The following is a 24,745-nucleotide window of genomic DNA, read 5'->3' as shown; positions in this document are numbered from 1 at the left end:
CTCAGTGGTAGAACTCTTGCCTCCCATGATGAGGCACTGGGTTCGATCCTCAGCACCACATAAAAATAAATAAATAAAACAAAGGTATTGGGTCAAACTAAATTTATATATATATATATATATATATATATATATATATATATACACACACACACACACACACACACACACACATATATATATATATATATATATATATATATATATATATATATGAAAAGAGTTGCTTTGTGGCATAATATATGGTCTGTCTTAGAGAAGGATCTATGCTGAGAAGAAAGTATACTCATTCATTGAATGATGAAATAGTCTATATATGTCAGTTAAGTCTAAGTTATTGATGTATTACTAAGTTCTATAGTTCCTTTGTTTAGCTTTTGTTTGGTGGTGAAAGAGTTGTGTTAAAGTCACCCAGAATTATAGTATTGTGGTCAGTTTGACTCTTGAACTTGAGAAGAGTTTGATGAACGTAGATGCGCCATTGTTTGGGGCATATACATTTATTATTGTTATGTCTTGTTAGTATATTCTTCTTTATCCCTTTTGATTAACTTTGACTTGAAGTCTACTTTATTTGATACAAAAATGGAAACCCCTGCTTGCTTCCACAATCCATGTGAGTGGTATGATTTTTCCCAACCTTTCACCTTCAGTCTGTGGAGGTCTTTTCCTATGAAATGAGTCTCTTGGAGGCAGCATATTGTTGGGTCTTTTTTTAAAAAATCCAATCTGCAAGGCTATGTTTTTTGATTGGTGAGTTTAGGTCATTAACATTTAGGGTTATTATTGAGACATGATTTGTATTCCCAGCCATTTTTGTTTATGTTTGGTGTTTAACTTGACTTGGTTTCTCCTTTGATTAGTTTTTCCTTTAGTGTATTACCTCCCTTTGCTGATTTTCATTATTGTTTTTCAATTCCTCTTCATGGAATATTTTGCCGAGGATGTTGTGTAGTGCAGGCTTTCGAGTTATAAATTCTTTTAACTTTTGTTTATCATGGAAGGTTTTTATTTCATCATCAAATCTAAAGCTTAGTTTTGCTGGATATAAGATTCTTGGTTAGCATCCATTTCTTTCAGAGCTTGATATATGTTGTTCCAGGATCTTCTAGCTTTCAGGGTCTGGGTTGAAAAATCTGCGCATATTCTAATTGGTTTTCCCCTATATGTAATCTGATTCCTTTCTCTCGTGGCTTTTAATATTCTCTCCTTATTCTGTATGTTAGGCATTTTCATTATAATGTGCCTTGGTATGGATCTGTTGTAATTTTTTCATCTGACATCCTGTAAGCCTCTTGAATTTGTTTTTCCAATTCATTCTTCATGTTTGGAAAATGTTCTGATATTATTTCATTGAATAGATTGCTTATTCCTTTGGTTTAGAACTCTATGCCTTCCTCTATCCCATTAACTTAAATTTGGTCTTTTTATGCTGTCCCATATTTCTTGAATGTTCTGCTCATGCTTTCCTTACCATTTTCACTGTGTGGTCAACATTTTTTTAAAGATTATATATTTTGTCTTCATTGTCTGACTTCCTGTCTTCCAATTGAACTTTTAATTTGGCTTATTGTTTCTTTCATTTCAAGGATTTCTGTTTTGTTTTTTTTTTTTTTTTTATGAACCTCTATCTCCCTACTAAACTAATCTTTTGCTTCCTGTATTTGTTTATGTAGCTCTTTGTCCAAATGATCTTTTGCTGCCTGTATTTACTCTCTTATATTATCTTTTAATTCATAGAACATTTTAACTATGTACATCCTGAACTCCTTCTCTGTCATATCTTCTGCTGTGCTGGCCGTGGATTCTAATAATGTGGTACCTTGATCTGTTTGGGGCACTTTCTTCACTTGTCTTTTCATATTGCTTGTGTGTCTTCTAGCACTGTGGATCCGAGGCGTTACTGTTTTTACCCTATAGACTTATAGTGCCCCTGTAGGGTTCCAATACCTCTCCTTTGAGGAGAAGGACAATATTAACAGATCCCAGTATAAAGAATATACACCCTAAAAACAAATGTTTGCTATTAAGACTTTTACAGTTTGGTCACAATGTACAGAAATGGTGAATTCAATTATTATCTATAATATACTCAGTAGGTTTATAAAAGGGTTTACAGTTTCTGATGGTGGACAAAGAACTGGGGGTGAGGAGTAGGATGATATGCTGAGGAGGAGGAAGGTGAAGATATAGAGTTATTATATCTTAGGAAATGTGAAAGCGAAATCTAAAGAGGAAGATTAGTAGCAGGAGAAGAGAGAGGAAGTAATTTTGGGTAGACAAGTAAATGGGAAGACAGTAGAGTACATAAAACAAACAAACACACAAAATAAGAAAAATTTTAAAAAGGTTAAAATAGTAGAAATTGGTGGGGGAAAACAAGCAAACAAAATAGAATATACAACACAATGGTAATATACTATTCAGACATCCCAGTCCTAAAAATCCTAACACATGCAAAATACTTAGTTTCACACAGGTTGGGTATTTATCATGTGAGGGTAGGAGAATAGAGAGGGAGAAGGAAAACAAAATCTTGAAGGAAGAAACAGGGATTGTTTCGGATGGAGATCAATATCTTTCCTGCTTCCATTCTCATCCAATAGGTGGGGTCATCTGTTGTTAGTTGGTGTCTCTGCCCTCAGGATGGTGAAGGTAACCAGAGTGTCACTGTGCCAGGCTAGCAGCTGCTGAGGAGAGGGGAGAGTTAGAAACTGAGTAGCTGGCCAGCCAGAGTTCCAAAGTAGGAGTTGCCCCCATCGAAAATTGTGATGAATGTGACCCAACATGGAGGCACCTGCTTTCAATGGTGGGGTGTTGGGTCAGGTGGATGGAGCCAGGTGATGGTATTGGACTTTGATTTCAGAGATGATCTCTGTGGCTTGCAGTGTGTGGCTGCTGGCTGACTTCAGAGCCTGTGTGGAGTTCTCGGGTGCAGGCAGGCTACTGTGCTTAGGGGACTATCTCCACTGCTGGGGAAGTCCCAAGATGGCAGCGGCTGGGGGAGCCCCACAATGTTAGATGGGGGTCCACACAGGAGTGGCAGCTGGAGTTCCTGCATGTGGGAAGCTGCCAGGTGTCCTGCGTGGGCGTGGCATCCGCGATTTCTGCTCTTGTGGATGGCCAAATGTTTTGCACTGGTGTTAATGCTACTGGTCCTGCTCCAGTACCTGGTAGTCCTGCATGGGTGAGTAGTTGGGAGACCTACTCTGACGCTGAAGCCTGGAGCCCTGGATGCACAGTGACCGTGATTCCTACGCAGGAGCAGGAATATCACTTGCAGAAAAGCAGTATTCTCACTACTTGAGTCCCAGGTCATGGAACAACACAGAATGCTGCCTGCCTCTGGCCAGCCTTATTGGATCCCACCTGTTTTTTTTTTTTTTTTTTCTAATAGATCTGGTTAGGACTTTCAAGACTATGTTCAATAGAAGTGGTAGAAGCAGGTATCCTTTCTTATTCCTGTTCTTACCATAAATGTCAAGTCTTTCACCATTGATCCTGTTGTGATTTTCTCGTATATGACATTAATTATCCTGAGATAGTTTACTTCTAATATTTTGATTGTTTTTATTCTGAAAATGTGTTAGATTTTATTATGTGCTTTTTCTACATCAACAGAGACAATCCTGTTGGTTTTTTCCTTCGTAGTGATTTTTTTTCCTCTTCCTTGTGTTAATGAAGCATATATTACATTGATTGGTTTTCATATGTTACTTTCTAAGAATAAATCCCATTTGGTCATGGTACATAAATCTTTTACTATGTTGTTGAGTAAAGTTTTCTAGCGTTTGTTAAGGATTTTTTCATCAATATACATAAGAGATATTGGTCTGTACCTGTAGTGTCTTTATCTGGCTTAAATATCAGTATAATACTGGCCTTATGGAACAAGTAAAGAGGTATTTTTTGGAGAAGAATTTATGTTAATTCTTTTTTAAATATTTAGTACATTCAGCAGTGAAGCTATCTAGTCCAATACTTTTCATTGTTGGGAGATTTTTGATTCAATGTCCTTACTGCTTCTAGGTCTGTTGAGATACTCTGTGTCTTCATAATTCATCTTGGTGGGTTGTATGTTCCTAGGAATTTGTCCATTTCATCTAGATATCCAATTTGAGGACATATCATTGTTCATAATAATCTCTTATAATCATTTTTATTCTGTAAAATTAATAGTAATGTCCTCTCTTATTTCTGATTTTAGTCAGGTCTTCTGTCTGTATTCCCTAGTCAATCTAGCTGGTAGGTTTGGGGAAGGAGGCTTGCTTCTCAGCACCTGCCTGGAGAGCCTTTCTGTAACCCAGAAGGGTGATTTGTCCTGCCTCCTGCCCCATTTTAGGCCTCTTCCCTCAGCCAGGGGCATAGAAGCAGTACTTGTCAGCCCTGAGCTCTAGGGTCCTGAGGGCATCTGGGTGTGACCACAAGTTGAAACCCTGGAAGGAGGAACCGTGGAAGGCCTGCTACATGCTCTCTCCTTAAGAACCTTTTCATTCCATTTCTTCCCCACCTAGCAGCCTCAGGGTTGGCATGCAGCTCACATAGGACTGGCCCCTCTATAGTGTCTCCCTCCCCAGGCAATGTGGCCACACAGTCCTCACTGTTCCTAGTTCCTAGGGGATGTTTCCTTCTCTTGCCCCTCCGCAAATTCTGCATTCAGTAGCCTGTCCTGAGCACATTGAATCCCCAGCGTCAAGATGCAGCTTTCCTGTGAGCAGCCTAACCTTACAGATGAGGAGACCAGCCCCTCTGGAGAGAACAGTTTGACGTGGTCACATGCTACTGCAGTTTAAGCCCAGACCAGGTCCTGCTCCAGCTCTCATTTCTCTACCCTCTGTTCCCCTAGTAGTGCCACTGCACTCCCCACAACAGACAAGAAAGTACAGGACTGACAGAGTGATGGATGTTCCCCAAGGACAGGGGAAGCCCTGAGAATCAGTTCCCTCACTTCTTATCCATGGAAGACTTGGGTTTCCACATACTGCCTTGCACCAGGAGCTGATAATAAAACATGAGCAAATGCTTTCATTTGGGGGTGTATTGAACCAAATATACAGTGACAAATTAATTTATTTTGCTCTCTGGGTAGAATTTTCATAGGCTTTGAAAGCATGCAAACATTACTTCCTCCTTGGCAGGAATGTACTGTGCGAATGAAAGGAGGCCTCTGTTGTGAAACTTCCAGAAAAAACGAGTCACATTTTTCCCACTTGTTTTAGACTCTCTAGTTGCCTGAGGGACAGTTTTTTAAACCTTTGGAAGAGTAAATTGCTTTAGTGGAAGTATAAGTAATGATTCAAAGAATGAATGTGATACTCATTTCTCTTACTTGAATGACCTAGGGACATTGCTTACACATAGCTTTTTATTTTAAGTAGCAATATATCCCAGACACTTAGGCCACAGCTATGATCTGTGCCCACTTCAGCACCTACAAAGCATATAGCCATGGACAGGTTACCCAGTGTTTATAGCCCTCAGTCCTGGACCACACCTTCCAGAACCATTTCAAGGATCAAATGAAGCTTCTGACTCCAGAGAGTAAATGCAGGCCAGTTTCTGGTTGTACATTTTGTCTCTGGACTGTGGGACTTCTGACACACATTGAAACCTTGAAATCTGACATAGTTTTTCTGCCTCTCCTCTTTTCCTACCAGCAGTTGCAAGCACAGTCCTTGGCAGACTAAGAAATGAGAAAAATACCAAATCATGGGACCCTGCGGATGACGAAGGTGGCATACCCCCTGGGACTGTGCTTGGGCCTATTCATCTACGTCGTCTACATCAAGTGGCACCGGGCCTCTGCCACCCAGGCCTTTTTCACTATCGCTGGGGCAGCCTCAGGGGCCCGGTGGGGACAGCAGGCCCGCAGCTCACTAGGATCAGCTATACGTGGTCATGAGGTCTTCTATGGGATCATGTTTGATGCCGGAAGCACTGGCACCCGCGTGCATGTCTTCCAATTTGCTCAGCCTCCTGGAGGTATCCCGGCCTGACTGTGAGCCTCTTTGCGCCCAGACGTGGGGTCTGCCTTCTCCCCTATCATGGCAGGGCTCTTGGAATCTTCTCAACTAGAAGACAGTATAGGCTGGAGCCCTGCCTTGAACTCACCTGATAGCTTATCAAAATATAGATACTGAAAATGTAGCTCAGAGTAGATTACTTGCCTAGCATGTATGAGGTCCTGAGTCTGATCCTAGCAGCACTCACAAATAATGCAGTTATTAAGAGATGTTGACTCAGGATGTGGCATCTAAATTCCCCAGGATTCCCAAGTTATTGTAATAGTATCAAGTAATGATCACTACTGTAGAACAGTTGAGACCCTAGATGGCATTTAATGGCCTGTCCCCTCCCATACAGACTGTTTGGGTGGCTATGACCATGACCTGGGCCAGAGGTCATATCACAAGAGTTCAAAGCAGGAAGTAACTCTATATTCAGGTTTATAAAAACCGGGAATACAGGCAAGTTAGATAAATAGCAAAAACCCGGAACCCAGGCTGCCAGAAGCTGCCACAGTACACCCAGACAGCCAGGTGATGACAGATGGTATGGCCCTCAGCAGTGAGAGGGAACCTGGAATCTGAGCCCCTACCAGCTTTGCCTCCTAGGGTAGGGTTAGGGCTCTGTCTAGAGGGCAGGTGGTTTCTGTAGGGGGACCCTGGTTGCTGCCCAGTTCTTCACTGTTTATCTCCCATGCCTGTTACCCTAAGGTTTGCCCTCCTTGGTGCATTTCTGACCTAGAGTTAGTGAGCATGTCAAGCCTTTTGCCAGACAGGTGCCAGGTCACACATATGAGTGTCCCTCCTCTAGTCCACAAAAAAGTGACCCTTTTGAGTAGATACTATTCTGGCATTTAACTGCTCTCTGTTGATACCAATAACCTCTCTCTCAAACTATTGTGGAATAGTTTATCTAATTTCATTATTATTTATTTTTATGTTTGGGCTAAAACTTTGCTTTTTTAAAAAAAAATAAATAAATTACCTTTATTGAAGATAGTTTACATACAAAAATTCATATGTATTTAAAGTGTTAGTTTTAGTATGGTTAATTCTTGCTGATTCGACAGGGTAAATGATATTGCTTTATTTTGTCATTTATTCCTATAAGTAAATATTTAGATACCATTCCTCCCTCCAGAAGTGGTTTTGAAGCTAATTTAAAGGCTGGAGTGAGGCTCAGTAATAGAACATTTGACTAGCATGTGTGAGGCCTTGGGTTGAGGCCACAGGATGCATCTGAACACTTTCCTTCGAGTTCAGCCTCCTAATAAGGTAAAATACTCAATTTCTTTAACAGACTCCTAAATCTTTAGGACTGTGATACATCCATTCCAGCATCAAGGAAGGGATTTTCATATTTATAGGTTGAAATCATTTGTTCGGTTGAATAAGCAAGAATAAACTGTTAAAATTTAACACTTTAAATGGATGTAGTGTTCTGTGAGTGTTTTGTATACAATAAAGATTGTTGGGTTTATTTGTTTTGGTTTTTTACAGTACTGGGGATCAAACCCAGGGCCTCATGCATGCAAGCAATAGTCCTCTGAGCTACATCCTCACCTCCCAAAGTTGAACAAAGTTCTGACCCAAATATTAGGTAGCATATTCATGTTCTGCTGAACTGAAGAGGCAAAATTTAGACAAAAAAAGGATAGGGTCTCTACTACTCTGGCATTGGTCTATGTGGTCAGACCAAAAGTTCAGCTAGTGACAGTTATATATATATATTCATATGTCTGTGCCTGTACTCATTGTTGTGCCTTTTTAAAAACACTTTCCCCTTAGAAACCCCCACCTTGACCCATGAAACCTTCAAAGCACTGAAGCCCGGTCTTTCCGCTTATGCTGACGACGTTGAAAAGGTAATAATCCTCTTTTGTCTATTTGTTCATCAAGTGTCTTCTAATAGTTAAAGCCAACTCCTTTCCTTTGGATTAGGTAGACTATCTTCTTAGAGAAAGGCATCTTTGCTGGTGCTGGCAGGGGCTTTGGTGCCTTTGAGAATGGTCAGGTGGAGATAAGTGTGCAGTCTCTTATTTTTTCACACTGTCTTGTGAGTTTTGCACATTTTTTTTCTTTTAATTTCTTTTAGTCAGTGTTTCCTACCTTACATCAAAAAAACTACAACAAAAAAAATTAAAAATATATTACAAAATATATATGTATTACAGGAACTGGGGGTATAGTTCAATGGTAGAGAATTTTGCCTAACATGAACAAGGCCCTATGTTCAATCCCCAGTGCCATACACACATACACAAAAAAGTCTGTTATGCAAAATCCAAAAACAAAGTAAATGTAAAAGAATAAATAAACAAAAGAAGTTTCATTAAACTGCTACATAATGATTTCTGTAAGTTTGTAGTGTTTATACTTCTAAAGCTCTTAACACAACTGCACTATTACAGGATGTCTGGTTTAAGGCACTTGCAAAACAGGGTGCTTGTAGAATTGTGGGTTCCCTGTGGTTTCAGTTTGTGTGTGTGTGTGTGTGTGTGTGTGTGTGTGTGCGTGCGCGTGCATGCATGCAAATGTGTGCATGTGTCTGTTTCTGGAAATGGAACCTGAGGCCTTGCACGTGCTAAATAAGTGACATGAGCTACGTGTCAACCTGGTTCCACCATTTTCCAAATCCTGTTCTTGGATACAGATGTGTCATGTTGTCAGACATCATAACACAAGCCTTGCTTTCTTGTAGCTTGATTTAAAAACAAGTAGAAATTTGTATTTGAGAATAGAAATGAGGTTAAAACCTGATTAAATTATATATCTTAGAATAAACTCATAGGATTTAAAAATTTTTAACCTTCTGCGTAGGTAACACACATTCAATGAGACAAATTTCTAAGCTTGCTAGGGTATCAGCAAGTATCCCTCCATGCTGCCCCCAGAATCACACCCCTGCTGTCTCATGTAGCCTTAAAGAGCTGGTTTACATATACATGTGTTATTTTCTTTGTTTTTATTTTACATACACAATAGAGTAGTAAAGTCTGTCACTTGATATGTATTTCATAATCCCCACGTGAATTCTTAGATTGGAACTTCTGGGTAAAAGTGAGTTTCCCTCTTGGACAGACATTGTCAGTTGCTCTCTGTGGCAGTGTACCGTACCATTGACATGCTCAGCTACACTTTGTCAAATTGCTCCCTACTCCACACCTCTTCTGACATAGGACCTTATGCAACCTTTGGGTCTTTTACACCTTTGTGTGACATAGTTCCTCAGAGTAGTTATTCATGGTACTTAGTTCTACAGTTTTGAAAATTAGAAAAAAATGTTTATATATTTTAAAAAGTGGGGAGATAGCACTGTATGTTGGGTATGACCGCCCCTGATTTGCTTTTACAATGTCCACAGAGTGCTCAGGGAATTCAGGAACTGCTGGATGTTGCTAAACAAGAGATTCCATTCGACTTCTGGAAGGTCACCCCTCTGGTCCTCAAGGCCACAGCTGGTTTGCGTCTGTTACCAGGAGAAAAGGCCCATAAGTTATTGCAAAAGGTGAGCTGAGCCATTTCCCTCTCTAGGGGGTGGCTAATGATAGCTAAAAACACTCTCCCTGTAGCCAGTGTTGAGCAGAAAGAATACATGGAAGTGTCCTGAGGGAACCTTCAGTGTTCACAGCCTCACCTTTAGGTGTCTTTTGAATGATATTTAAGGATATATATGTTTTCTAGAGTGGATCTGTGTCTTGTAACAAGAAAAACAGCTTTATTTTAAAAGTACACTGCTTTTGAAGTCCATCCCCTACCCAGAGATTTGCTGTCAGTCAGAGGGCTATGGGAACTAAACTCTTTGACATCTCAGCCCAAACTTACTGTGCTCATTTTCTCTAGGGACAGAGTCCTGCTCTAGTTCTGATGCTGTGATATGACTGCTCAAGAGGCCCTTAGCCTCCTCTCCAGTCCCAGCACTCCTCAGGGCTCCCATGTCCCTAACTGCCTGGCACTCTGCTCTGGGGCTGGGAATGACTCTTCCTGTTGGCTGTATCAGGAAATGCTTTAGGCAAAATAATCCCCCTCAATCTCTACACTGTTCCTACACTATTTACCTGAGAGGTGATGACACAGTGTACATCAATCAGGGTTACACACAACGTGGAACTGTGGGACATCAGTGAGGTTGGGGTGTGCAGATGCATGTAAGTTTCTGTATACTAAGACATGCTAGAAAAGAGAGAAGGAAATACACCAAAATGCTCATGGCCTCTGCCTCCCTTCTGCTGGGCTGGCTCCCCGGGGCAGTGCCCACTAGACTATATAAGTGGTCCCCAGGTTTGAGCTCTGCCTTGTAGGGCTTCACACCCTTCATCTCACATCCCAAAGCTGGGCAGCACTTTGGGGCCCTGCAGTCGCACTGTACAACAGCTCACACCCACCCCATCCATTCCCCCAGAGCTCTTCCAGTCCAAAGTGTCCTAAGACAAGGCCACAAGGGCAGCATATGCCTTAGCTAGCCTGGGAAGGAGATTAAGTGAAGAAACCCCTCACAGAGGATAGAATAAGCTTAAAGAGAAATGGAAGCTTTGCTGCTCTTCAGACCCCTCCATGTTTTGATTACTGCCTGCTGACTACATGCCACACCTGGAAACCACTGAATACATTCTAAATGATGAAGTAATGTCTCTCTTTACATTTAGGTGAAAGAGGTGTTTAAGGCATCACCTTTCCTGGTAGGGGATGACTGTGTTTCCATCATGAACGGAACGGACGAAGGTAAAGTATCCAAAAGTACCTCCAGACAGTAATGCTGTCACAATAAGAGGGCTCTATACTGCTACGGGGAATTCCACACATGGAAGCTGTCTCCTTGGTCAGATACAGAAATGAAAAATAATTGAGGTTAGGGTCCCACTCAAAATTTAAATATGCCAGGTAGTCTTTGGGGGTCCAGTGTGACAGATTCTCATCTTGACCAACTTCAGATTTAGCACAGATAAAGTTTCTGAAAACATCTTGTCTTCAGTGTTAAGGATGTTTGGAGAGAACCCAATTGCTTCCATGTTTAGAATATTGTGGTTACATTGCTAATTCTAAGACAGACATTTGAGGATCCTCACTGGCCCTGATTTTAATATGACCTTAAAAGTAAGTTTGTAGGGTTGCAGAAGTAGCGAGAGGTAGAACACTTGCCTAGCATGCATGAGGCTTTGAGTTCAATCCCTAGTACCACATAACACACACAAAAAGTGAGTTTATATGGGAGTGGAGGGGACATTGGGTTCTTTTTCAAGTGAGTTTATATGGGAGTGGAGGGGACATTCTTTTTCTGCCTCTTCCAAAAGAAGAAGCTGGTGATAAAGAATGGGAAGGAGGCATGGCTTTTGGTAAAGTGTTCTGGGTTTCAGTGTGGCATCTTCTAGAATAGCCTGCCAGAAGCTGCTGGATCTACTTATGAATGAATACCTCTCTGTGGATGGTCTGAAGACTGGGAGCATTCAGACAGTGGGCAGTTGGTGCTCCTGCAATCTGGGTGTTATGTTAACAGCGTCTCAAGCAATTACAGTGCTGCTTTTGCCACTCTTTTGTAGGCGTATCAGCATGGATCACTGTCAACTTCCTAACAGGTGTGTTTACTTAAAAGGGAAAGGCTAACAGTTCACGTCATATGTAAAGGATGGCTGATGGTCTTTCTGAAGAGCAGGGATCTTGTTTCTATAACCCCTTGGATTTCACAGCATTGCTGGTCCTGAAGTAGGCTGTTGGGGTTTGGGGGGGGGGGGCGGGGTTTGCCTGGCCCTATGGACAGCTGTGCACTCCTCACAGGGATGCATGCTGGAAGAGCACCTCTCCTGAACTATTTCTCCCACCCACTGTTCCTGCCTATCTCCCGTCAAACCTCTACCAGGGGCCCTGTTCTCTCATTTCTGAGAGAAGTAGTGAGTAAAAACAGCCAAGTTTCTTAATAGTCAATGTGATGCAAATGCTAATCACCTTATAACAAAACATCTATTCTTGGGAACAGAGAGAAAGAAGTCATTTTACATAGATTACAAGTACAAGTCCCTGCAGTGGAATTGTGGAAAAGCCAGTGTGTCTGATACAGATATGAGAAAGAAAGAAGTTTCCTGGCAGGATTTGCTCCTTTTGGGGGTGTGGGGAGAAGATGCTAGAGGATAGATGAGGAATGTCCACCTCACGGGCTTTTGGGGAACAGAAATGAAGATGGGACCAATGGGTAAGGGAGAGGATTGGAATCCTTCCAGGGCCTGTGTCCCAGGTTCCAGCATTTCCCTGGGAGGTAAGGCAGCGGCCTGCGACCTGGTGAATGCAGCCAGTATACAGTCTCTCCAGACGGGCAGTGTCAGCCTGTCAAAGCCAAAGCTGGGGTTGGGCAAGGTGGTCCACTCCTATAATCCCAGCAACTTGGAAGGCGGAGGCAGGAGGATTTCAAGTTCAAAGTCAGCCTCATCAACTTAGTGAGGCCCTATGAAACTTAACAAGACACTGTCTCAAAATAGAAAGTAAAGGGGCTGGGATGTGACCCCTAGGTTTAATCCCTGGTACCAAAAAAAATTAAAAATGCCAAAGCTGGTAGAGCCATTGATGTTGTCCTTTAAACATATAGTACTCCTTTCAGTGGAGATTCTTAATTAGTTGCAGTTGTTTTTCTGTCTTGTTTTCCTTTCTGCTAAAGGTCCAGCTATTAATCACTTTGATCTGTCTACTGTCATCATCTACTTACTAACATGACAGTGCTGTGTCTTCACCCACTGTGCTGTAGGCAGTTTGAAAACCCCAGGAAGGAGCAGTGTGGGCATGCTGGATTTGGGCGGAGGATCCACTCAGATCACCTTCCTTCCACGGGTCGAGGTAACCAGCCCTGCCTGCCTCAGTGACTTAGGGGAGGCAGGTCAGGGGCTGCCCAGGGAAGGCCCATTGGCTGGTAGAAGTCACTCCACACCTCCAAACCCTGGGCCAGCTCCCACACAGATAACACTTTTTATTTGAATCTTAACTCAGCTGAAAAACAAAACCAAAATAGAAATTCCATCTTCAGTAGGGTGATAAATTCGATCATAATCAGAAACCTTTGGGTCAGAAAAAATGAAACCAGTGGCTCCCATCCCTTGCAGGGTCCCAGAAAAGGAGCAAGAGCAGACAGCATATATTCTGACTCACAGGAGGGGAGAGAGCTCTACCTTTGTCAAGACAAATGTTCTTAAGGAGACAAAAATGCTTCCAGTTAATATTATCTGCTATTTAAAATAGCTCCCTCCTAACCATGCCTGTTTACAGCAACTCAGGAGGCTGAGGCAGGAGGATAGCAAGTTTGAGGCCAGCCTCAGCTTTTCAGTGAATTCCTGTCTCAAAATACAAAGGCCAAAGGTCTTCTATTTCTCAATTGTTTTAATTTAAATTGGTGCTTTATAGATATACATATAAGTGGAATTCATTGTAGTGTATTCATATGTGTACATAGCTTAATTCAGTCAATTTCATTCTGCAGTTCCTCCCTTTACACCGTCTTTCTCCCTCCTTACCTCTATCTCCCCTCTTAACTCCACTGATCTCCCCTCTGTTTTCATGGCATTCCTCCCAATTTTTCCCCCTTATTTTGCTCTAGCTTCCACATGTGAGAGAAAACATTCAACCCTTGACTTTGTGTGTCTAGTTTATTTTACTTAGCATGATGTTCTCTAGCTTCAATGATCATGTCAAAATGAACCCCACAATTATGTATATCTATAATACACTAAAAAAATTTTTTAAAAGGGCTGGGGATGTAGCTCAATAGTAAAGTTACCTGGGTTCAATCCCTGTACTGAAAAAAAAAAAAAAACTCCCAACCCACCGATTTTTCTATTATTTTAGTTTCCAGTGGAACAGAGTAATGAAGTTTACTGATATCCTGATTCTTTTGGTTGGGCCATGTTTTACAGAATGGGTAAAACACTACTTAAAAGGAAGAAACATTCTGGATGCTTTATTTTTTGTTACTTGCTCCTTACTCTTTCACAGCGCAGGACTTAATGAAAATTTCATTTAACTGACTCCATCTGAATGTCCCTGTTCATCCAAATGAATTGAAGGAATGGGGACGGTGTTCTGGAAAGACAAGGGAAATATAGTCACCATTATGTTCCTCCCCAGGGCACTCTTCAGGCCTCTCCACCTGGCCATCTGACAGCACTGCAGATGTTTAACAGGACCTATAAGCTCTACTCCTACAGGTAAGTTTATTGGAGTTGGGGGAGGCTGACAGGACAGGCGGGCAGCTCTACTGGCATTGCACGTCCCCTGGTTGCCTCCAACTCCTGCCTCATGGAGTAGCTAGATACCAGCAGATATGCCAAATCCTAGAATCCCTCGTGCTGTATTCATCTGAATCCTCCTCATCCTGCCTGCTCTGCCCTACCCAGTTTCATCATTTTTAAATTTATTTGTAGTAAAATCACATTCTTCTATCAGGCTTATTCTGTCCTGCTTTGAAGAAGGCTTGCAAAAGACTGAGGCGAGCCCATGGACTGTGCAGGAATTTCCTAAGCCACCTATTTGCAATGTGGCATATTCATAGATTCTTGTGCTTTGTGAAAACTAGAGTGGAGTCTGTCTCATTCACTGCATTGTCCACATTGTAATAGACCCTTGTTTGTTGAATTAATTAGCTGAATCATGCCCTAAACTGAGTAAGAGACTTCTAAAAGAAGCAGGAAAGCCCACTAAATGCTTTGTCACTGCACAAGGTCCCACCTTTCCCACTTATGTTGGGCCCCGACAGATGGATGTGTTTCTGGCCAGCCTTACCCAGGGCACTATTTCCACAGCTACCTGGGACTGGGATTGATGTCAGCACGACTGGCGATCTTAGGCGGTGTGGAGGGAAAACCTGGTAAGTGGAACATGTTGCTCAAATCTCCTTCACTGCATGCTGGCCACCAGCCACCCAGCAAAGGTCTGGGGCTGTTGTAGGCCTAGGAAAGACAGGCCTCAGATCTCGTCAGTGATGTCCTGACGGGGATGGAGGAGGACATGATTTACTGCACATTCTGTTGCTTTGTTTTTTGTTTTGTTTTTATCGTACTAAGGATCAAACCCAAGGCACTGCACATGCTACACAAGCACCCTACCACTAAGCTGCCTCCTAGCACCATTGTATTTTTATGAGGCACTAGTGAAATCATTTCTGAAACACAAATTCTAGGAACCCAAATAACTATACAGTCCTCACCTACATTTAGAGTCAACTTGTGTGTTACTAAGCTATCACTGTGACAAAATGCTTGAGATAAACAACTTATAAGGAGGAAGGATTTACTTTGGCTCATGGTTTCAGACATTTATGGAGAGTTAGCCCTGTTGCCTTTGGACCTGTGGTGAGGCAACAGTCAGGGTGGGAGTGCATGGCAGAGGTTACCTCATGGCAGCTGGCAGGCATAAAGAGAGATAGGAGGGGGTGGGGGCCTTTCAAGGGCTGTCTCCCAGTGACCTAACTTTATTCAAGTAGCCCCACCTCCTAAAGCTTCCACCACTTCTGAATAGTACCACATGCTGGGGAGCAAACTTTTAGCACTTGAGCCTTTGGAGGACACTTATCCAAACCATAGGAACTTGTTTTTAGGGATTTGAAGAGATGACCTGGTTTTTCAGACAGTTCAGGACAGACTATGAGAAGGGGATGCTGAAGCGGTTTCCATCAGGGGATGCTTTTCTCAGTCACAGCGATTCCCACTTGCAAGAACATCCCTCCCTCATCTCTGCTTTATGAAAGATCATTAAAAAAAAAAAAAAAAAAAAAACCTTGACTTCCAGGTGCAGTGGCACACACCTGTAATCCCAGCAACTCAAGAGGCTGAGACAGGAGGATCGCAAGTTCAAAGCCAGCCTCAGCAATGGGGAGGTGCTAAGCAACTCAGTGAGACCCTGTCTCTAAATAAAATACAAAATAGAGCTGGAGGATGTGGCTCAGGTACCAAAAAAAGAAGCAGCAGCTTGGCCCTTTCCTACAGTCATGTCTAAGAAGAAACCTGAGTCTTGCCAGGTCATTAGATGGAGCATCTCATTCCAGGTCTTCACTGCTCCTTCCAGTGGGCCTCAAGTCCATGCACAAATGCTCTTAGAATAATCTAGTTTTGGCTACCCTGAGGCTAGTATCAGCCTGGTTTTCCAGACAGCACTGATAGTGACCAGATGTGTATGTGTATGTGAGGCACTCTATCCAGAGTACAGAATATGTTCCCCAGCTATGGGGCCACACTCTGCCCTCCACCTGTCCAACACTTCTGCCACTTCTTCAAGGGCCTGGTGGTTCTGCCAGGGTAGGAATGTTCAACTAGAATTATCATTTTTCTATGTAACCCTATTCCAGGTTCACTCTTTCAAATCTTGGTATGTATTCTCAATAGTATCCCCCTTGTTGTAAACCAAAAATATGTCCATGTCTCAGAAACACTTGCACCCCTCACTTCAGGGCCGGAAACACCTGCTTTTTAGCTGACAAGGAGAATGCAGGCACTATTTGCCCCGTTGTGGTTAGCTATGGAGTATGGCCCAACTTCCATTCTCTTCCCACTCATCACAGCATTAGGAAGGTTTCACCATCTTTATTGCATAACAGATCACCCCAGACAGTGGTAAACAACAAATGGTGGGGCCGAGGATGCAGCTCTGGGATGGAGTGCTTGCCTAGCATGCCTAAAGCACTGGGTTTGATCTCATGTGCCTCAAGAAAGAAAAACAGCAAATAGTAGTTGTTTTATTGTTGTGTCTCATGATTCCACAGGGCTCAGTCAGGTGATGGCTTCACTAGAGTCCCAGAGTCTTGTGTGGCTGCAGTAGGGGAAGCTCAGGCTGGCATTCTGTGCCATGGCACTACTCTATGTGGCTTTGCCCCCAGAAGGATAGACAAGGCTGCTTATGTGGCACCTCCAAAGAAGGAGGACCACCCTAAATTCACATACCATTACTTCCTACCCAGACCAGAATCCAGGAAGGGGACAAGACCCTCTCAGTGGAGAGCACCCTGCTGTCTGTGAGGGATGGCAGTGAGAGGGTAGTCTTGGACACCAGATACCAGCTTCTTTTGCTAGTTGTAGGCCCTGGATTTGTTCTACAGAGTAACCACCAATTAATTTATGGCATGGTGGCTTCAAGGTGGCTTCAGTTCCTGGTCTTGCCACCAACTTGCCAGTTACAACCTCATCATCTCTAAAATTGGGTAATGATGGCTCCCCTCCCAATAGGGTTGTATGACTGCTGACTGAACTGTACTTGGCCCAGTACCTAGAACCCTGAAGTCCCCAAGGAATGGCAAATAGTCATGTTTCCAGGGCAAATGAAGTTTGCTGCATCTTCTGTGATGGAGGAGGGTTTTCCTCTCCAGCTGACTTGGAATGTCCCCAGGAATCAGGTTTCCTCTAGCAGAAGGAAGCACTTCAGTACCTTGAATACCAGGCAACATCATTTTCTGGTTTGTTTGGATTTTTTTGTTTTGTTTTGTTTTGGGTACCAGGGATTGAACTTAGGAGTACTGCACCACTGAGCCACATCCCCAGCCCTATTTTGTATATTATTTAGAAACAGGGTCTCACTGAGTTGCTTAGGGCCTCTTCATTGCTGAGGCTGGCTTTGAACTCATGATCCTCCTGTCTCAGCTTCGAGCTGCTGGGGATTATAGGCCTACACCACCGTGCCCAGCTGTTTTCCCTGTCCTGTAAGGCCCTGGTCTGGTGGCACTATGCTTTTTTTCTTTCCTTTTTTTTTTTTTCTTTCATTTTTATCTCTTTATTTCAGTTAAGGATGGAAAGGACTTGGTCAGCCCCTGTCTATCTCCAAGTTTCAAAGGAGAGTGGGAACATGCTGAAATAACATACAGGATTTCAGGACAGAAGGCAGGTATGGTATGTTGGTCATTTGTCAGTGGCTTATGAGGTCCACTTGGCAGCCTGCCCATCCCCTGTACCTTTTCCAAATACCTCTCAGAAGGAGACTGGCACAGACAAGCCCAAACTGGCCCTGGAAACACAGGCAGCTCTGGGAACCCTCACCAGGGCTCCAGAGGCCTTTGTCAGAGCTTGGGAACTGCTGCCTTGCCTCCCCTCTGTAGGGTCTCTGCACAAGGCTTCCTTGTCTGTCTCCAGTGCTTCTTTCCAAAGGGCCCAATTTCCTGTCAGGCCTCCAATGAGGAAGGACCTCAGGTTCCAAGACAAACGGCTTTATTGGGCTGCTGGCCCAGAAGTCCTGTGTTGGGCCAGTTTTGTACACAGAGAAATGGAGGCTTCTCTGGCAAAGGCTACTTCCCACTGCCTGCTCTGGATATGGAGATCCTGCTGTCCTGTGAGTAAGCCTCACAAGACTTGCTCTCTCAGCTTAATGATCTGTACTGCTTTATACCCTTGGAGTCTGTGAAAATATTAAACTGTTGTTCCAAGGCTGAACATATGGCATAAGAAAGGCCCATCTTTGGTGACCACACAGGTTTACTGACTCATTGGTCCACTGTGCATGTTCTGAGGATCAGGTCTCCCTGTAGGCACCCAGCATACAGCAGGACAGTGCAGCTGATGTCCCCTGAGGAGGAATCTGACAGTAAAACATGAAAAATCTCTTTGACGAAAAATAAAACAAGGAAATGGAGGTGCCAAGAAGTACATTGCAATGTTAACCAGGACAGACAAGGAAGGCCTGTGGGGTGATTTGAGCCAAAACATGAAGAAGTGGAAATGAGACGCCCAGATCTAAAGCAGGGATTCTCCAGGCCAGGGGGAAGCAAGAGCAAAAGCCCTGAGATAAAATATTTTTTTTTTTAGTGAACAAGGAGGCAGTAGTATGACTAGTCTGAGGAAAGACATTGGGAGGAAATGAGATCTGAAGGTCAAGAGCATGGCTCTGTGGCCTGTTGAGAACACTAGAAAAGAAAGGGAGACTGGCTTAAGGCAGATCAAAGTATGGGATATTGATGTGCCTAATGAGATGTCCAAGGCTGTCAGTATGACCTCCAGAGTCTGTTAATCTCTAGGGCCCCGTGTTGCCATTCTTCTCCAGCCAGCTATGTGAACTTGACAGGTGGCCCACAGGGGCTCAGTGTCCCCCACCCTGTGATATAGAAAGGAAGCACTTCTGAGGCAGCTGCTGACATGTAGTTCAGTGCTGGCTGGCAGACAGTGAGTACAGAGTGACTGATACCCGCTGGCTGGTGAGGACAGCTACACAGGGCCCTTTACCTGGGGCCAGAGTTAGGGTACCCAGGCCACCTGCCTCAGAGCTGGGCTCCATTCTCTCCGGCCTCTCTGTACGTGGGGGCTTCCTTGCCTGCTGATCTGAACCAGCATGGTTGCTATTGCCATGTGCAGTAAGCAGCCCCTGACTCGGGATCAGCGGGGGCTTCTGGTACCACATGAAGTCACTAAGAAAGGCCCCTAAAAGCCACATATGGCCTGAGTGCCCAGGGCTCTTCAACTGCTGGGTGTATGCTTTTCCTTTCCCTGCAGGGAGCCTCTATGAGCTGTGTGCCAGCCGAGTGTCAGAAGTACTTCGAAATAAAGTACACAGAACAGAAGAGGTGAAGCACGTGGACTTTTATGCTTTTTCCTACTATTATGACCTTGCAGCCAGTGTCGGTCTCATAGGTAAGGATAGGGGCTGGCTGGGCATCGTGGATTTCCTGGGCAGAGGGCCTGTGACAGGTGAATAATTGTATTGCCATGTTGGAAGTAGACTTAGGAGGGCAGAATTGTGGGGAGACATCTTGTCATCAGGATAGGAAATACTGAGCTCTGTTTTTATAGATAAATTAGTTCCTTAAGCTAGTTAGTTCATGCATAGACAGTTACATACTATTGATTTAGATTCCTGCTGGAGGGCAGGTCTTGCCCTGAGCTGACTCACATTGTTTAACTGCCTCAGACTCTTGGTATCTTGCCTGGGCCCTGTGGCTCTCTCCCCACCACTGGAGGGATCAGCCTCACGATGTGGGTCTCCCTCTAGCTTGTCCTTCCTAATCCAGGGAACAAGGTCAGTGCAGAGCCAGGTGTTGGAGTTTGCTGGGGCTATCATTGGCCAGATTATATAAACACTTGTGCGAAGGTTGTAAAGTCACTTTAGTGGTTGGAGACCAAAATTTTCTTAATGAAATAAACTGATAATATCAGCATGCATTGCCTGAGGTAAGAATAAGAACCCCAATTAATACTTTAAATAAAAAACTTCCCAGAAGAAACTAATGATGTCACTATTCCATTCCCTGGGACCTGGGGCTTCCCACAGCATCTATAATGGCTCTGCTGCCCCAAGACAGGACTGAGTGTGGAAAGTGCCAGCCAGGGTGAGTGGTCAAGGTGGCATGCAACCTCTTCACAAGACTGATTGGCCTGCCAGGCCTGAGGAGCTAGAGTGGCACACTGTTCTGATTGCACCAGAGTTATGGACATTGTAAGCCAGAACCCACCCACCCGAGCTTGGTCTAGCAGCCCACTGGGGGTCCCACACCCTAGCCACAGGCTGTCCTTACCAGAAGGTACGCATCTTCCCTGGGGTGACCTTAGGAGGTATGGAGCTATCCAGTAACACAAATCCACCTGCCTGTTGTGGTCATGCTTGGCTCTGAAAGAGCAGTATGAGTTATATTTGGAATTCAGACTACCTTTTGCTGGGCACAGTGGTGCACAACTGTAATTCCAGCAACTCAGGTGGCTGAGACAGGAGGGTCACAAGTTCAAAGCCAACCTCATTAGCACCTTAGCAAGGACCTAAGCAACTTAGTAACACACTGTCTCAAAATAAAAAAATAAAAAGGGCTGAGGATGTAGTTTATTGTAAAGTATTATTCTAGTTGAATAAAAACAAAACACCTCAGACGACCCTTAATAGTGACATCTTAACAGTGATATTTACTGACTTAGAGAATACCCAGAGTCAGGGGCCACTCCCTCCATTACTTTTTTTTTATAGAACTCTTTTTTTAACCCACAGTTGGAAAATTGATATTAGAATACTATTGCTGAATGAGTGCCATGGCTTCAAGCAGCATTTCCACCCCTGTACTTTTACTTTTCCTAACCTACAAGTTTGTGCAGTCCATACAGTCCAGAGATCCTGATGAGGTTCCTTTGGGGGGGACATTGCAGGGTTTGGGGGGTGATGATCCTTGAAAGCTCCTCTATCTGTTTGATCCTGTGGGGAACAACTGTCCCAATTTGGTCTAGCTGTACCACCTTAGAGGCCACAAACTGGCTGGGGTGTAACTCTGGTGGAGCATTTGTGTAGAATATGCAAGGCCCTGAATTTCATCCCCAGCACTGCAGAAAAGAGAAATCATGACCCATGAGTGTAGATGGCTACATAGAACCAGGGGAGGCTAGTGTCTGCATCTCTGCACCTTGGAATTCCTGGGATGGGGTCCCTGGGCACCAGCCTCAAGCCTCAGCAGGATCATGAGCTTCTATGGTACTCCTGGAGACTGGGTGCCTGTCTCATCCTACAGATGCGGAGAAGGGAGGCAGCCTTGTGGTCGGGGACTTTGAGATAGCAGCCAAGTATGGTGAGTGTCATGGTGCTTGCTGGGGTAAGAGAGGCTGAGGGGGTGGATGGACAGAAACTGAGGAAGTGGGGGACAGACACCCCACAGTGTTTATGTGGCCCCAGAATTCCTTGATTCTGGGTTGTACCAACCAGGTGAGTATTCAGAGGTATGCAAGTGCAGAGTTCAGAGTGCACTGAAAGAGCAGTATGGACCTATATTCCACATCTGCCTTTTTAATAGTGACCATGGTCAGAGGCCTATGTCCTGTCCTGGCTGCAAAAGGGCCACAGTCCACTGCCTCATCATTGGACTATAAGGAACAGATTCCCTCATTTCATTTTTTCTGACATCTTTTCATTGCTACCCGGGTGACCACAAGAGTGATTTCCCCTTAGATGTCCCAGCGAGTTCATGATTATCACATGACCCTGAAAAAGTCAGGTTTCCTGAACAGTCTGGGTTGTGGAGGTGAAGGATTGCACTCTTGTGTTCCCTTTCCCCTCTACCTGTTACCTCATCTAAGGCCCACTCACCCCAACAGCCAGGGAATGTGTGTGAAGTGTTGGTGTTGGTATTCTGCTCTTTTGGTTGCTGCTCCCAATTTGCAGGTCAAGAGTTAACATTTTAAGCAGGGCATGGTGGCATACATCTGTAATCCCAGCAGCTCAGGAGGCTGAGGCAGGAGGATTGCAAGTTCAAAGCCAGCCTCAGCCACTTAGTGAGGCCCTAAGCAATTCAGTGAAACCCTGTCTGTAAATAAAACACAAAATAGGCCTAGGGATGTAGCTCAGTGGTTAAGTGTTCCTGAGTTCAATCCCTAGTGCCCCCCCCCCACAAAGAAGTTACATTTTAGTATTTTTCCATAAAAAGTTCTACCTTTTCCCCACCACTCAATGGCTTTTTTTAAGCTTTCATGTCACTTTTGGGTTTTGCCCCTCTTCCTCAGAACAAGAGTGGATTATTTTAAGCTAGTTATTCTGTCATTTTCATCCCCTGGAAAGCACAAGTTTTATGCAGGTGGATACCTGGGAGTGATGTCCAGGGTCACAGGTGCAAAGATATAGCCTGGAAATTGGTGACTTTCCACTGTGACCCCAAGACAAGTTGTGCAGATCTCTGTTGGTCCTAGAGTGCAGGCTGGGGTAGGCTAGGACTGGCCGCATGGCCTGCCTTTGAGTTGCTCTGGTCATGGTCACCTTTCCATGCCAAGCTGCAGCCTTAACTATAAATAAGGAATAAGGATCTGGGTGGGTACCCAGAGTGGGTGGAGTTGGGGTCCACACAGCACACTGTCCCCCAAGGAGGGGATTGTCTGAACCTAACTGGGAATTGGCCATCTCCTCTCAGTGTGTCGGACTCTGGAGACTCAGCCACACAGCAGCCCCTTCGTGTGCATGGATCTCACCTACATTACCTTGCTGCTCCAGGAGTTTGGCTTTCCCAGGAATAAAGTGCTGAAGGTAGGGACTCACCTCTTGGGCACCTCTGTCCCAATTATGTTGTGAGGTACTGGGAACTGCTGATCCCATTATTGAAACCTTGTCCCCCCACCCAATCCTTGGCATGCAAGGAACAGCCCAGACTTCCAGCTACTGACTGGGCTGCCTTAGTCTACAGATCTGCTCAGCCTTTCCCATATGAAGGTATATGATCTCTGCCTCTCCCTTTGTCTTTTCAAGCTGACTCGGAAAATTGACAATGTGGAGACCAGCTGGGCTCTGGGGGCCATTTTTCACTACATCGACTCCCTGAACAGAGAGAAGAGTCCAGCCTTATAGTAGCAGAACCCCAATCTCCACTCCAACCAGTATTCCTGGCTCCCATCTCCATGGACCCCTCCATCCTGGACATGATTTTATCCTTGAGGAGCCACCATGCTGACTGAGACCCCTCCTCCTGCAGCCCTCAGAGCTACCTACCTGTGCATCAGCCTCTGCTGTGCTGTGGGTGACCTGAGAATGGGAACCTGACCTAGAACAGAGCCTTGCCAATGCTTCCTTCCTGCCTGGGATCCAGGTGGGCTGTGAGCCAGACAGAGCTAAGGGCCATACTGAGATTGAGGCACACAAGACCCTGTGTCCTCCTCTCCATCTCTGTGGCTGTGGCTGCTATTGTCTCCGTCCCTGTGACCTGAATCTTGCTCTGGCTCTCAGCCTCTGTTGTTTCCTCCCCAAGGACAGGCCTCCACCTGTACCAGAGAGTTTGGAGAGGTTACACAAGCTGTCCTGGCTACTCTGGGGGAGCCAAGAAAGAACCAGTGTGACCTCCAGGAGAGCAGGTCTCTTGTGTGTTTCTCTCTTCCTTGGGGGTGAGCATACGATATCACCCAGTGGTCTGCTCCCTCAGATCTCGGATGATGTAAGGGTAACTGATGGGGGATGCTATGGGTAAGAAGAGGGGTGGGAGATCCCATGTGCCCAGGTCTGCTGAACAAGTCTGCCACAGGCATAGCAGAGCTGAGTGTGAACTGCTATAAGAACATTCGTGGCCATGCTGCTGGAGCCCTCTTTGTCATGTGAGTGCTGAGTGCTTGTGTATAAACTATGTCTGAGCCGCTTTTTTTGAACACCAGCTCTGTGTTCCAGTGAATGTATTGCTGCTATGAGCCATTTGCAGACAAACAGGGAAGGGTCAGAAGACACAGTTCCAGAACCATCCTCTTGCAGCCCTTGTGCTGTCTTGGACTACAATCCATCTTCTGTGGTGAACCTGCCCTCCTCAATGGGCCTGGGTCATAGCTGACACTTGAGCATCGTTTGTGTCCCAGTGCCTGTGTCCACCAGGGTTTCTTCTATGAATGTGCAGTACATGGAATAAACTCAGTCTGTGTTCCGCTCCAAATAAAAGGTTTACAAGGTTTTCTCCTGTGATTTCTGTTCGTTCACCTAACAGCTGAGATGTCTGTTACCTAAAGTTAAAAAACCTGCCAAAGTGGAGTGACATAGGTAGTGTCTGTTACTCTCCACAACAGCAGATGGCCACCTGGAGACTGGGCTGATTCAGGTCTATCCACAGGGCTCTGTCCTTCCCAGCAGTTTTTTGAGAGCAAAGCTCCTCCTCCCACTTCTGGGGACAGTGACCCACAGCATGACCAGGTATATTAGTCATGGTTCTTTAGAGGAACAGAATCAACAGGAAGTATAATTATAAAAAGGGACTTATCAGGTTGGCTTATACAGCCAGAAGATGGATAGTCAATAATGGCCGTCTGCAGGCCGGAGAGCTGAAAGAAACAGTAGCTGCACAGTCCAAGAGGCTAAAGCCCCAGAACGAG

At 44.5% G+C, this 24,745-nt stretch overlaps 1 protein-coding gene across 4 annotated transcripts in view; it reads left to right on the top strand.

The window, feature by feature from the left end:
* The window catches only part of Entpd6 (ectonucleoside triphosphate diphosphohydrolase 6), a 28,829-nt gene extending 4,499 nt beyond the window's left edge, over window positions 1-24,330 (top strand). For 2 of the 4 annotated variants that reach the window (XM_027920635.2, XM_027920628.2), the window contains 13 exons: window positions 5,658-5,982; window positions 7,794-7,870; window positions 9,370-9,513; window positions 10,652-10,727; window positions 11,543-11,578; window positions 12,736-12,824; window positions 14,106-14,185; window positions 14,780-14,844; window positions 17,745-17,846; window positions 19,442-19,579; window positions 21,433-21,489; window positions 22,819-22,931; window positions 23,151-24,330. In XM_027920635.2, coding sequence (XP_027776436.1) covers window positions 5,691-5,982; window positions 7,794-7,870; window positions 9,370-9,513; window positions 10,652-10,727; window positions 11,543-11,578; window positions 12,736-12,824; window positions 14,106-14,185; window positions 14,780-14,844; window positions 17,745-17,846; window positions 19,442-19,579; window positions 21,433-21,489; window positions 22,819-22,931; window positions 23,151-23,249 — 1,368 coding nt within the window. In that variant the 5' untranslated portion in view covers window positions 5,658-5,690 and the 3' untranslated portion in view covers window positions 23,250-24,330. Of the gene's footprint in view, window positions 1-5,657; window positions 5,983-7,793; window positions 7,871-9,369; window positions 9,514-10,651; window positions 10,728-11,542; window positions 11,579-12,735; window positions 12,825-14,105; window positions 14,186-14,779; window positions 14,845-17,744; window positions 17,847-19,441; window positions 19,580-21,245; window positions 21,490-22,818; window positions 22,932-23,150 lie in introns of those variants that run through there. The other 2 variants (XM_027920642.2, XR_003580483.2) reach the window with 2 other exon arrangements.
* The last annotated feature ends 415 nt before the right edge of the window (window positions 24,331-24,745 follow it).

The sequence above is a fragment of the Marmota flaviventris genome, chromosome 2, assembly GCF_047511675.1.
Source record: "Marmota flaviventris isolate mMarFla1 chromosome 2, mMarFla1.hap1, whole genome shotgun sequence".
In the NCBI taxonomy this organism is placed as follows: Eukaryota; Metazoa; Chordata; class Mammalia; order Rodentia; family Sciuridae; genus Marmota; species Marmota flaviventris.
The sequence above is the reverse complement of the archived record's forward strand: the minus strand, read 5'-3'. Positions and strand labels throughout refer to the sequence as shown.